This window comes from Otolemur garnettii, unplaced genomic scaffold (genome assembly GCF_000181295.1).
Source record: "Otolemur garnettii isolate 467f Iridium unplaced genomic scaffold, OtoGar3 scaffold00259, whole genome shotgun sequence".
Taxonomy (NCBI): domain Eukaryota; kingdom Metazoa; phylum Chordata; class Mammalia; order Primates; family Galagidae; genus Otolemur; species Otolemur garnettii.
Genome location: NW_003852654.1, coordinates 822,623 through 836,229, shown reverse-complemented (window position 1 = coordinate 836,229; position 13,607 = coordinate 822,623). Strand labels below are relative to the sequence as shown.

The following is a 13,607-nucleotide window of genomic DNA, read 5'->3' as shown; positions in this document are numbered from 1 at the left end:
AAAAAAAAAAAAAAGAGTTTTAAAAGAATCTAATGTCTCTGGGGGCCAGAGGGTAGGTTCTTGGATACTGTCAGGAAGGAGGGAATATAATGACTTAGCAGCAAAATTATGACTCCATTGGCGGCAGTAGGCAGCTGCTCCTAGAAATTTTCATAGTTGTTTTTGAGTTTGGAGAAGGGGAATAGACAAAATTGACTGAAGATGTTTTGGGGTGAGTTTTTGAGTGCCTTGAGATATTTCATGCCCTAAGTAAGTAACAGTGGTCTGTACCCACTGGAGTTTAGACTTAGAGGCTTTACGGCCTTTCTTAGCTAGAGCTTTTAAAAGAATGAGAGAGTCTAAGAGGGCACCTTGTTTAGTTTGATTACAGAGTAGAAGATCATCAATGTATTGAACTAGAGTGGACCCATGCTTAAAGGTTATAGAGTCTAGATCACCCTTGAGAATTTGAGAGAATATTAAGGGAGATTCACAATATCCTGGGGGTATTCGGGTACAAGTTAATCATCTCCCTCTGAAGGTAAATGTAAAGAGAAATTGTGAGTCAGGGTGTAAGGGAATTGAAAAGAAAGCTGAGCAGAGATCAATTACTGTAAACCAGGCTGTACTAGCAGGAATGGAGGTAAGTATTGTAGCTGGATTAGGAGCAACAGAGTGTTGAGGGATTACAAAGTAATTTGTGGTTCTCAGATCTTTTTTTTTTTTTTTTCAAGCTATCCTCCTGGGTAGAGTGCCATGGCATCACGCTGACAGCAACCTCCAACTCCTGGGCTCAAGCGAGTCTCCTGACTCAGCCTCCCAAGTAGCTGGGACCACAGGCGCCCGGCACAGCGCCTGGCCATTTTTTGGTTGCAGCCATCATTGTTGTTTGGCGGGCCCGGGCTGGGGATTCGAACCCGCCACCTTAGGTGTATGTGGTTGGCGCCTTAGCCGCTTGAGCCACAGGCACCGAGCCGGTTCTCAGATCTTGTACAAACCGGTAGATCTGGTTTCCATCTGAATCAAATTTTCTTTCCTTTTTTTACTGGTAGAATTGGGGTGTTACAGGGTGAGCTAGTGAAAATGAGTACTCCCTGCTGTAAAAGGGAGTCTATTATAGGTTCAACTCCCTGTTCTGCATCTCGTGAGAGGGGGTACTGAGCTACCGAAGGAAAAGGTTTGTTCTTTTTCCAGGAGATGCTTACAGGCTCTGCGCTTAGTAGTAATCCAACTTCATTTACATGTTTTGCCCAAAGGCTATCTGGGACATCCTCTAGGATTGTGTCATTATGGGAATTTAAATTAGAATGGATTTCTATTAAGGAGAGTAAGAAGTCTGGAGTTTGATCTTAGGGCAGAGAAATAAAGATACCATTTTCATTACATTGTAAGGTAGCATTAAATTTATATAACAGATCTCTACCAAAAAAGGTTTGCTGGTGAAGAATCAGATATTACAAAGGCATGGTGAATATTTAGAGGACCTAGAGATACAGGAGTAACTTGAGAGATAGGTAACGAAATAGGTTGTCCGGAGATTCCAATAGCTTGAATAGAATTAGAGGCGAGAGGTAGAGACAATTCTTCCGATGAAATGGTAGAATTAAAATTGTCAATTAAAAATTCCAGTTCCCGATCCTCTACTTTGAGTTTAATGGTGGGGTCTGGGGTGTGACTGAGGATCGGCTGTCCCTGTCAATCAACTGGATATTGTTGTACAGGAGAAAAATTAACTTTTCTGAGATTTGGGGAGGTTTATCCTGGCGTTTTCCTTTTTCTTAAGGGCTGGACAGTTAAATTTCCAATGTCCAGGTTTTCTGCAGTATCTGAAGACATGTGAAGAAACTAAACAAGATGATCTTAATTTATTTTCAGAGAACTGTTTTTGCTTCTGCAATGATTCAATTTGTAAAGCAAGGACTGTGGATTTTAGATCTTCCTTTTTCCTGTTTTTTAGTATGTTATTTTCAAAAAACTGGGTATCTGCTTCTAACACTTAGAGGTTGATCAGTCCAGCCAACTATACTATTTTGAATTTGTTTTTATTTTTACGTCTGGAAGTAAATGTCCAACTATGGCAGAATTTTTTTTTTCTTTTTTTGCAGTTGTTGGCCGGGGCTGGGTTTGAACCCACCACCCTCGGTTTATGGGGCCGGCGCCCTGCCCACTGAGCCACAGGCACCGCCCTGCCCACTGAGCCACGGGCACCGCCCTACTATGGCAGAAATTAAAAGATTGCTATGCTCTGGTGCCCCAGGATCTAATAGTGTCTGCCTTCAGAAAACTTGGATGAATCTTTCAATAAAGGCTTTAGGATGCTCTCCTTCCTTCAGAGCACATAATTCAAATTTAGACCAATTTACTTTAGGAGGGAAAGCTTCTAATATTTCCCCTAATAGACCCTGAATGTCAGCATTTAGCTGAGCAATTTCTTGGTCATTCACAGGGGGTCCTGGAAGAGGATCTGGCCACCTGTTCCCTCTATGGAGAGGATCTTCTCCAAGGGGCCCTCTGGCTTGTCAAATGACTGCAGTATAATTGTGTGTGTGGAGAACACCTCTTTGCATCCAGTCATGATCTCTGTGAGTGGGATTATAAATGGTTATAAGCCTCTCTAATTCATTTCTAAATTTGGTGGGCTCTTCTGAAAGTGCAGGCCAAAGGGTTTTGTAGTTCAGAAGATGTGCTGCAGTCCAGGGGACATGAATGCTCTGTGGGGGAAGGCCTGGATACGTTCTTAAAGGACACTGCACAGGCAGGTCCAGGGCTGATGGAGTTAGATTACACAGCCCTGGGAGATAAGAGGCATTATATGGCATGGAATACCGAGCTTTACTTTGTCTCTGTACCAGGCCTACTTCTTGCTTATCAACTTTTACGCAATCGGCCTGTATGTTCTTGGATTGTAAATCAGGCCTGAGGGCCTTCTGTAAATTTTGGAGAGATACAGAAATTAAGTTAGTCAACTGGTTATCAACACAGTTTCCTGAAAAGGTTGGGGTCAAAATAGTTTTAAAATCTCCTAAAGACGATTGTTGAGGAATTTGGGTTGGATTTTGAGGTTCATTTTGGCCAGGAACCCAGTGATCCAAAAGATCTTCTGGGGGATCAGGAACAAGTAATTGAGGATAGAGAGGAGTACAAGTTGGAGGGAGGGGGGTTTAAGGTGGAGACAGATTTTAACTTTTGTTCTAATTCAGATTTCTGCTCTTCAGTTTTTTTGAAAGGGAGTTTGTAAGGCTAGCCACAACACTGATGTCTGTTTTTCTTTCAATTTGATCTTCCCATGAATATAAATAAGGCAATTGCTTAGGATGAGAACTCTCTAGTGTAGGAGACGCCAAGAGCCAGATGACATCCGAGCAAGATGATCTGCAGCTGAGGCGTGGACCTCGGGCCATTCCTTCACAGGAGTTCCTTGTGGAAGAAGAGCTCCTGCCCTCAGCACGCAGTCATTGTTAATTACTCCCCTCACCTGTATCATTCCCTTTCAATAAAAGGCTGGTGCGGCAGTTGCTCTGGGCTACCCGGAAAGTAAGGGCTAGCCCGCCTTCCACAGGCTTGTACTTCTAATCCGCCTCTCGCCTGGTACCTTCCTGCGCTAACCGAGACCAGGGCCGTAGGAGCCCGACGGGTTGCGACATTTTGGTGTAGTTGGCAGGATATAGCGGGACACAACAGGACACCAGGGACATGGACCAAAGGAGACAACACCCGGATGTAGGTGAGGCCTTTGGTAGACAGTGGAAGGAAGTCCAAAGGGAAACACACTCAGGGAAAGTGGGACCTTTGGCCAATTTAGAAATTAAGAAACCGCGCTCAGAATAAGTAAGGTGTCTGATAAAATAAGCAAAGACATGGGTAACTTTCTGTTTGGGCAGTCGCGGGAAGTAGAAACTGAGGAAGAAAGCGATGTTCAATCAGTATCTGAAAGCGAGGGTAGGGAGGTTCTGTGGGAAACTGGACCTAAGAAAAATTGGGAAGCGAGAGCATATGATACGGATATGAATGAGCAAGTAATCAGCTCTATGACCACTATGGCTGAACAAATTAAACAATTGGGAGATCAGATAAATAGTCTCACTGTCAGAAATGCTAACTCAGAGCACCCCGTTTTGCCCTCAGCACCTCCCTATGTAAACAAGCCGCCTGTGACTTCTGTTATGAAGGCTGTATTAGAAGGGTGTAATACTGGTGACTTTGAGTGGGAAAACACTTCGGGGCTTTTTCCGGTTACAGTCACTGACATTCCTCCTGATCTGCAACACCCTCAAGGGGGCCAGCGTTTTGACCACCATATGATCACCTTTTTGGCTCTGAAAGATTTGAAACAAGCTGTAGCACAATACGGTATGCAGTTCCCATTTTCCAGCGGTCTGTCACAGGGGCTTGCACAGGAACAGCGGCTCATTCCCTATGACTGGGATATGATAGCCACAACTGTTCTTGAATCTGGACAGTATTTACAGTTTAAAACCTGGTGGAAGGAGAAGGCTGACCTAATGAGTCGCCAAAACCAACAGAGAGGCATCCCAATAACATCTGAACAGCTCACTGGGTCTGGGCAGTGGCTAGGGATTCCCAATCAGCTTCAATACAATGACATAGCCGTAGTCCAGACAAGACTGTGTTGTTCTAGGGCCTGGGAAAAGGTTCAGGCTCCTGGAGATGTCTCTAAATCTTTCATTAAAATAATGCAGTCGGGAAATGAACCTTATACTGACTTTCTAGCCCGACTAAAAACTGCAGTCGATAAGGCTGTTGCCCAGCCAGAGCTGAGAGACATGCTTTTCCAAACTTCAGCGTTTGAAAATTCCAACTCGGAGTGTCAAAAGGCCCTGCGACCTTTGAGAGCACAAAACGCTCCCTTAGAGAAGTATATACGGGCATGTGCTGACATAGGAACAGAATCCTATGAGGCTAATTTACTGGCTACTGCTTTAAAAGAAGGGGTCAGTTCATTTCCTCCCCTTACATAATAGTCCTAGGTTTCTGCTCACTAAAGCTCTTTTTGCTCTTAATTTTCTCAATCTCAGCAATGATGAAAAGACAGCTGCAGAACGCCATTGGACATCTCTCATTCATGCACCATCCTCTCCAGTACAACAACCTATCTTTTATAAAAAAACCGGATATGACAGAGTGGAAGCCAGGTTACATGCTGCAATGGGGTCGAGGCTTTCCCCATATTATTACAGAACATCAAGAAAAGCAGTAGCTACCAGCCCACTGGATTAAGCCTCGACACGAGCAGGAAACTTTACCAGCACCTTAAACAAGTTTGTTTTCACTAACCTTTCTTCTACAGGACCTTAGTTTAGGTGATTTCATAGTGGAGAAATCCTGGATCAATCTCCTCTGCGGGAACTCGAGCTGCCTCTCCCATGTCGCTGCCCAGTCTCAGCAGGAAGCAGTTAGGAGCGGTCAGCGCCCCTTTTCCCTGGTGAGGCAGCAGGAGCTTCTATGCAGAGTGGGAGGATTGATATGGGATTTCATTATTTTGGGCTGTATATTAAGCCCCAGGCAAGCTTAGGATGCATCGTCTAAACCATGGACAATTAGGACAACACAGACCTCGAACAAAAGGCTTTAAGGCAAATGTTATTCTGGTATTGGCAAGGTAAGAGAATTTCACTTGTTGGGTTCGTTTCTATTTCAGTTGGGCACCTGACCTTTCTTTACTTAAAGTTATACTGCTTTTTGGAAAGGGTCTGAGTTTGCAGCCCTTTCTCCACCTAAGCTTTGGGTGATGCTTAATACTTCCCATGGAAGCGTCATGAGCCCTATGGGTCAGCCCATAGCACATAGTTAAATGGTGATTAGCACATAGGGGACAAGTTTTCCCCCATGCCTAGTTTGACTAACATGAGTTTCCTTTATGTTCGAATTAGACGGTGCATTTTTGTTATGCTTATGTGCTCTTTTGTTTCTTTTACTCAGCAGAAAGCTCCTTGGTGAGGAGCGCAGAAACAACCAATGACAGACCTTCTCCCTTGCCTATTCAGAAATGTCTTTAATACATACACTAGAGGGGGGAAATGTAGGAGATGCCAAGAGCCAGATGACATCCGAGCAAGATGATCTGCAGCTGAGGTGTGGACCTCGGGCCATTCTTCCACAGGAGTTTCCTTGTGGAAGAAGAGCCCGTGGTGCCCTCAGCATGCAGTCATTGTTAATTACTCCCCTCACCTGTATCATTCCGTTTCAATAAAAGGCTGGTGCGGAGGTTGCTCAGGGCACCGAGACCAGGGCCATAGGAGCCCGATGGGTCTCGACACTCTAGAATTTTCTTTAAATTAAGGAGTTTTCTAGTTCAAAGGATCCATCTTCTGGTCATTTATAATTATAATTTTCTATTCATCTCTATTTCTATTCATTTCTATTCATTCAATATTCATTCCAAAAGAGACTCAGTTTAATAAGCCTCTTTATAGAAAGTCCTGGTGGTAGTCTGGTAGTCTTTCAGGTTTAGAGTTTCTCTCTCTCTCTCTCTCTCTCTTTTTTTTTTTTTTTTTGCAGTTTTTGGCCAGGATCGGGTTTGAAACCACCACCTCTGATATATGGGGCTGGCGCCCTACTCCTTGAGCCACAGCCACCACCCAGGTTTAGAGTAAGTTTTTACCATATAAGCTAGAGGTGTTCCTGTAGAGGACTTAGAGGAGACAGTTCCCATGATTTCCAAACCACTCTCAGAAATAGGTCTATATTAGAACAGATAATGACAAAAAGATTCACACCTCAGAGCTTGACAGATTGAGTACACACAGCCTGCTGCTTAGAATCTTACCTGTCTCGAACTTCCGGTCTTTCCAGACCGGCCACCTGACGTGTTCCCCGGACAAAACACACCCTCCAGATGGCAGATACTGAGGAGAGAGTTCCTACTCAGTCACAAAGTCAAGATCAGAGACATAGAACAGGACAAGAGGGAAACCTCATACGGTTTTTGTTTCAGGGATCTGCAACAAAGTTCATCTTAAAAGACAAGGGACCAACAGGAACCATATAACTGCTGGTATGTGGGGCTGGTTTGAACTATGGGCTGGTGTGTGTGTAAGGGGTGGGGGGTAGGCCCCAGCTCTGCCTTACTGTAACCCTCATTAGACAAAACGACACAGAAAGACAAACCATGAGACAAAAAACCCGACAATAACAATAAAAGCTATTTCTGAGAGGAGATGGTATCAAACAATACGAACATTCATACACCACAAAGTATCTAAAAATATACCAGTACCAGAGTTGCTTCCAAGACTAGTCACCAACAAAAACGTTTCTCTTATCAATCTTAAATATGGAAAGAACAAAAAAGATCTTTTGCTGTCTGCTCAACCAGAGCCCACAGAGAGGAAGCCTGGAAGCCCAACTGGTAAGTAAAATATCCCACCACGTGCTGGCTGGTGTCAGGGTCCAATCCTCCTACGTCGTGGCCTTCCGGAGAGCAATGGCTTTGATATCCCCTTCGTGACCCCAAACTGAAGGGGTCTCAGCGAAACTTGCCACTTTCCCCTGGTTTGGTTTGCTAAAAAGATGGACTCACGGTTATGGTAGATTAGTAAGACAAATGTTTATTTCCAAATACCATGTGCAGCGCTGGGGGGTGAGGTGGGGGCGGGGGAAACCACAAGAATGATTTCCCAAAATCTCGGTGATGGTCAGTGGCTTTTAAAGATACCTTTTAGAAGGGAGGGGGAAGAGTGGGGAAAGTATATGTGCAGCATTGCATTGCTAGGGGGAATGTGTGCTGACAGGTGGAAACAGTTTGATTTGCAGATTAACTCGGAGAGACAGGTCTGGTGCTTCAAAAGAACTTAGGGCCAGGTCTATTAGCATGTGATAAGGAGTCCAAAGGCCCTTTGAGATTTTAGGTAGATAGAGGAAAGTCTTCCTTTAGAGTTTCCTGATTATGAATAGCCTTCAATTCAAAATAATCGTTATACCAAGGAATCATGTTTTGGGGTGAAATTTCCTTAGCTCCTTCAAAAGTTTGGTGGACTTATCCCCATCTCTGCATATTGGCTGACAGTGACCGGCAGCTGGACCCTCTTTGTCTGGTAGCACTTATGAAGTACTGCTAACCACTTATACTGTCATAAAAATAAAAGAAAAATCCTCCTGGATTCCTGTGAGCCATGCCAAACTACACTAAAAATTAGAGGACAACCCCTACAGATGACCTGAAAGTAAAAATTTTCAGGGCCAGTTCCCAAGCCCCTGAAGCAGATGGCTTCATGAAGTAGACAACTTTTCCCAAGATCATGGATCAATGGATCCACTCTTTCATCTATAAATTCCTTTTCATCTTTTAAAACCTCTGCAAATGGTCCTTTTAGACACTTTGTTTAAGCCTCCCCCTTTAAGAATTGCACATTGGAAGCTTAGTGGAGATTACCTCAAGCTACCTCATTCTCCCTTTTATCTTCCACTATGGCTCTTCTTTCTAACTATGCCTTGCTCTGATTAGCCCTTACAGTTTTTCCAGCAGGTCAGACACAGACCCGGCTTCCCTTTATACCAGTCTTTCAAACCCTGGCCACACTAACTAATCAATCTAATTATTAGTTATGCCAACATCCAGATTATACAAAATAACATGAACTCATTTTTATTTCTGCCAACAGGAATGCCTGGTGAAACCAACCTGGAAGACAAGATGTGACATCCACAACCAGAGAAGAAACACACTGCTTCTCCTGTTGGTGAGCCAACATCTATGGAAACTCAAGAATTGTCTTTTACCCAAGTAAAGTCACTAGAAAAAAGAATTTTCCCCTACATTGAAAACAAAGATGATGCTAGATTTTTTCTAAATAACATACTGAAGCAATATTACAATCAAACCCTATAGTTTGATTCCACAGACGACCTTGCACCTCTTAAAATAATGCTGAGGTGCAAGGTTGTGCACTAACCCTCGTGATGCCGACCATTGTCAAATCACCAAGTATTATAGATGACTCACCATCCAGGCCTATGAAACTAAAGCAGCTCACTTGCTCCTCTTAAAAAAGTTTCCTGACACTAAAACTTGTATATAGACAGAGAAAAAGTCTAAACTCACTTAGTTAAGTGACAAAACTAAGCCCTATGGCTTCCAAAGCTAAACCAAAACCCTTCAATATCAAATATTTTATAATCTGTTCCCATAGACTGATGGAGACACATAGACACTACAAACATAAAAATGCCAATTAAAAAAAAAAAAAAGAAACACAACAAACTCCAGACCAGAAGGTCACAGATTCCAACCTGACCTTATCTGTAAAATACACTGGTCTTTTTGTTACATGTGACAAACACAAGTAGTCCCCATGTAAATATTCAAGATGTTATAGACTTAATTATCTAAAATCCTTCATTACCAGGTACACTTTAAGTGCCAGCCAAATGACAAACTTAGACTCTTTTCCGTTCATAAAGTGGTGCCAAACAAATACACTAGACATGATACCTATATTATAATTCTAAGTTATTTTAGTACTCAGTACGTTTTAAACTCTTGAGACTAAAAGAAAGTTTTTAATCTCTCCACAGTAATAAAACAAAAGCTAAATATCACCATGCAAGCATTGAAAACACATCAATTAGAAGTCAACAAGGAAGGATCCAGAGCAAGATGGCAGCCGAGTAATAGCTTCTTTGCAACCAGGCACAATGAAATTGGGGAGAGAAGACCCCAGGCACCTCTGGCTTGTGGGCTCTGCCCAGAACCATCCCTTTGGGGATGCAGGGAGACAGCAAGAGACTTCTTGACCCCAGGAGGAGGACAAAAGCAGTGGAGAAGTGGCAAGTAGTTGTGTTTGTTCCTTCTGAGGCAGCGGAGGCTGCCATGGCTGTACCTACAACAGCAGCGAGATTGCAGACAGAGAAGGCTTTCCCTGCAGGTTGTTTTGGTTTTTTTTTTTTTTTTTTTTTTGGACGTAGGCACTTGGTTGAATTACCTTGAGAGAACTTGGGTGAGATTGCGGGTGACTTTAAGCATCGTCCAGGGTCTAGGACTGAGCCACTGGGCCAGAATGGAGCTATCATTGTTCGGCTGTGGGCCATGCACAGCCATAGTAGGATAGCTGCCCCGTAAGCTCTGCCCTCAGGGTCGCAGAGTGAGGCCCAGGCTGGGAGACCTTGGACAAGTGATCTAGTGACCATGAACAGCACCAAAGGCTGGGACTGAGACTGAGGTGAAGAGTGGAGCTTTCAGTGTTTGGCAGTAGGAGAGCTGCCCTGAAGCTTTGGCCCTCAGGAACATAGACCCAGGCTGGTTTTGGCACACCTGATAAGCAGGCAGCCACTTCAGGAGAGATCCCAGGGACATGTGCTTTCCTGGGAAAGCCTCTGCTTGGCCAAGGCTAACAGTTTAAAGTGTCTTTTAAGCGGGCTGAGGAGAGATTTAGGTTCTGAACCCTGCAGGGTTTGAGGGCAAAGAAGTCAGCAGAGGCCTCTAGACTCTATCTCATACAGCTGTATCAGCATTGTGATAAGCATCTTATAGCCCAGAAGATCACCTGTTGTCCCGACAGTAGTCAGTAAGATATATATATATATATACACACACACACACACACACACACACACACACATATCTATACATATACTGCTTTGTTTGGGGATTTTTTATTTTCTAAATTTCAACTTTTTTTCCCCCTAGATTTTTCTTTTTTTTTCCCCTTTCCTCATTTTTCTAGTGTAAATATAATTTTCCATTGTAGCCATCTTTAATAATAAGAACTTCATTTTTGCTAGTGTTTGTACCCCTGTTATTTGGTCCTCCCCCCCAATTTTATCCTGTAAGGTTTTCTGTTTGTTTCTTTTGGTTTGATTTATAGTATTTTTGTTTTACCTCTCTCTTTGGTGGAGGTGAGGTACCATGTCTTCTCAGGCTGGCAAAGAGTTGGTGACCTCAAGGGAACCACCCAATCCAGCACCCTCAGAGGTTGGGGGTTTTTAAGGTGTGGGTCAAAGCACCCTACTGTATACCTTTATTATTCCTGTTTCTGACTTTCTGTGCCTCTCTTCTGTTTGTCATTATTTCCTTTTACTCACCCCCTTCCTCCTTTCCCTTTTTTCTTTTTAAAAATCTTTTTTCCCTTCCTGTTTTTCAATCTTCTTATCCTTTTAGTCCTATACCAAAAGGACTCATCAAAACCTTAGGTCAGAGGGCATGATAACTTAAAGAGCAAGAGGAAGTGAAAGGAAAATTAGGATAAGGAAACAGATAAAACACTCATGTGGGAGAAACAGCAGAAAAATCCTGGCAACATGAAAAACCAGAACAGAGCAACTCCCCCAAAGGACCATGAGGTAGTTACTGCAGAGGATTCCACCTATAAAGAAATGTTAGAGGCTCGGCGCCAGCCACGTACACCTAAGGTGGCAGGTTCGAATCCCCAGCCCGGACCCGCCAAACAACAATGACGGCTGCAACCAAAAAATAGCCGGGCGTTGTGGCGGGCGCCTGTGGTCCCAGCTACTTGGGAGGCGGAGGCAGGAGACTTGCTTGAGCCCAGGAGTTGGAGGTTGCTGTGAGCTGTAATGCCACGGCACTCTACCCAGGGGGACAGCTTGAGGCTCTGTCTCAAAAAAAAAAAAAAAAAAAAGAAATGTTAGAAATGACAGAAGGGGAATTTAAAATACAAGTGATGAAAACAATGAAGGAAATTGCTGAGAAAGTGGAAATTAACCAAAAGGAAATCCAAAAACAGAATCAAATAAGAGATGAACAACATGAAGAATATAGAAAGGATATAGTAGAGCTAAAGGAATTAAAGCAGTCAATTAGGGAACTTAAAGATGCAGTAGAAAGTATCAACAACAGATTAGACCATGCAGAAGAAAGAATCCCAGAGGTAGAGGATAAAGCTCTTGAGATAACTCAGATAGTTAAAGAGGCAGAAAAAAGAGAGAGAAAGCAAAACGCTCAGTGACAGAATTATGGGACTTCATGAAGTGTTCAAACATATGAGTTATAAGTATCCCAAAAGGGGAAGAAGAATGCCCCAGAGGAATAGAAGCCATACTAGAGAATATTATAGATGAAAATTTCCCAAATATCACCAAAGATTCTGACACACTCCTTTCAGAGGGACACCAGACCCCAGGTCGCCTCAACTCAAACAGAGCTTCTCCAAGACACATTCTGATGAACCTGTCCAAAGTCAAGGCAAAAGAAAAGATTCTGCAAGCTGCCAGGAGTAATCACCAATTGACCTACAGGGGCAAATCCATCAGGGTGACTGCAGACTTCTCTAATGAAACTTTTCAAGCCAGAAGACAATGGTCATCTACCTTTAATCTACTTAAGCAAAACAATTTCTGGCCCAGAATTCTATATCCTGCTAAGCTAAACTTTAAAATTGACAGAGAAATCAAAGCTTTTACTGGTATGCAAACATTGAGGAAATTTGCCACGACAAGACCAGCTCTACAGGAAATACTTCAACCTTTTCTACACACTGACCATCACAATGGACCACCAGCAAAGTAAGCACTCAGAAATTAAAGGAAAGAACCTAGCTTCCACAATGATGCAAAAGATAAAACTAAGCAATGGACTCTCACAAAATAAGATGAGTAGAATGTTACCACACTTAACAATTATCTCAATAAATGTTAGTGGCTTGAATTCCCCACTGAAGAGGCATAGACTGGCTGATTGGATTAAAAAAAAAAAAAAAGAAAGAAAGAAAAAACAAGAGAAAAAGAAACACACCTAGCCTCAAAAGACAAATTGAAACTCAGAGTAAAGGGTTGGAAGACAATTTTTCAGGCAAACGGAATTCAGAAGAAAAGAGGGGTTGCAATCTTATTTTCAGATACAAGTGGATTTAAAGCAACTAAAGTGAAAAACGATGAAGATGGACACTTCATATTGGTCAAGGGCAAAATACAACAAAAAGACATTTCAATTCTAAATATTTATGCACCCAACTTAAATGCTCCCAGATTCTTGAAACAGACCAAAATTAGTCTGAGCAATATGATATCCTATATCACCATAATAACAGGGGACTTCAACACTCCTCTTACAGAGCTGGACAGATCCTCTAAACAAAATTAAACAAAGATATAAGGGACTTAAATGTGACCCTAGAACAACTGTGCTTGATAGACATATAGAGAGCACGCCATCCCAAAGCTAAAGAATATATGTTCTTCTCATTGGCCCATGGAACATTCTCCAAAATTGATCCTATCCTAGGACACAAAAAAACCCTCAACAGAATCAAAAGAATTGAAATTTTACCTTGTATCTTCTCAGACCACAAGGCACTAAAGGTGGAACTCAACTCCAACAAAAACCTTATGCTGAATGACAGTTTGGTACAGGAAGTGATAAAAGAGGAAATCGTTAACTTTCTTGAGCATAGCAAAAATGAAGACACACGCTACCAAAACCTGTGGGATACAGCAAAAGCAGTCCTGAGAGGAAACTTTATTTCGTTAGATACCCACATCCAAAAAACAAAAAGAGAACACATCAACAAACTCACACGCCATCTTATGGAACTGGAAAAAGAAGAACAATCTAAGCCTAAACCCAGCAGAAGAAAAGAAATATCCAAAATTAAATCAGAGATCAATGAAATTGAAAATAAAAGAATCATTCAGAAGATTAATGAGGCTCGGCGCCT

At 42.6% G+C, this 13,607-nt stretch overlaps 1 protein-coding gene across 1 annotated transcript in view; it reads right to left on the bottom strand.

The window, feature by feature from the left end:
• Nucleotides 1-3,674, bottom strand: part of LOC100960136 (histone H2A-Bbd type 2/3-like) — a 21,036-nt gene extending 17,362 nt beyond the window's left edge. Inside the window, 1 exon segment of the mRNA XM_023508564.1 lies at nt 3,572-3,674. Coding sequence (XP_023364332.1) covers nt 3,572-3,674 — 103 coding nt within the window.
• Nucleotides 3,675-13,607: the final 9,933 nt, after the last annotated feature.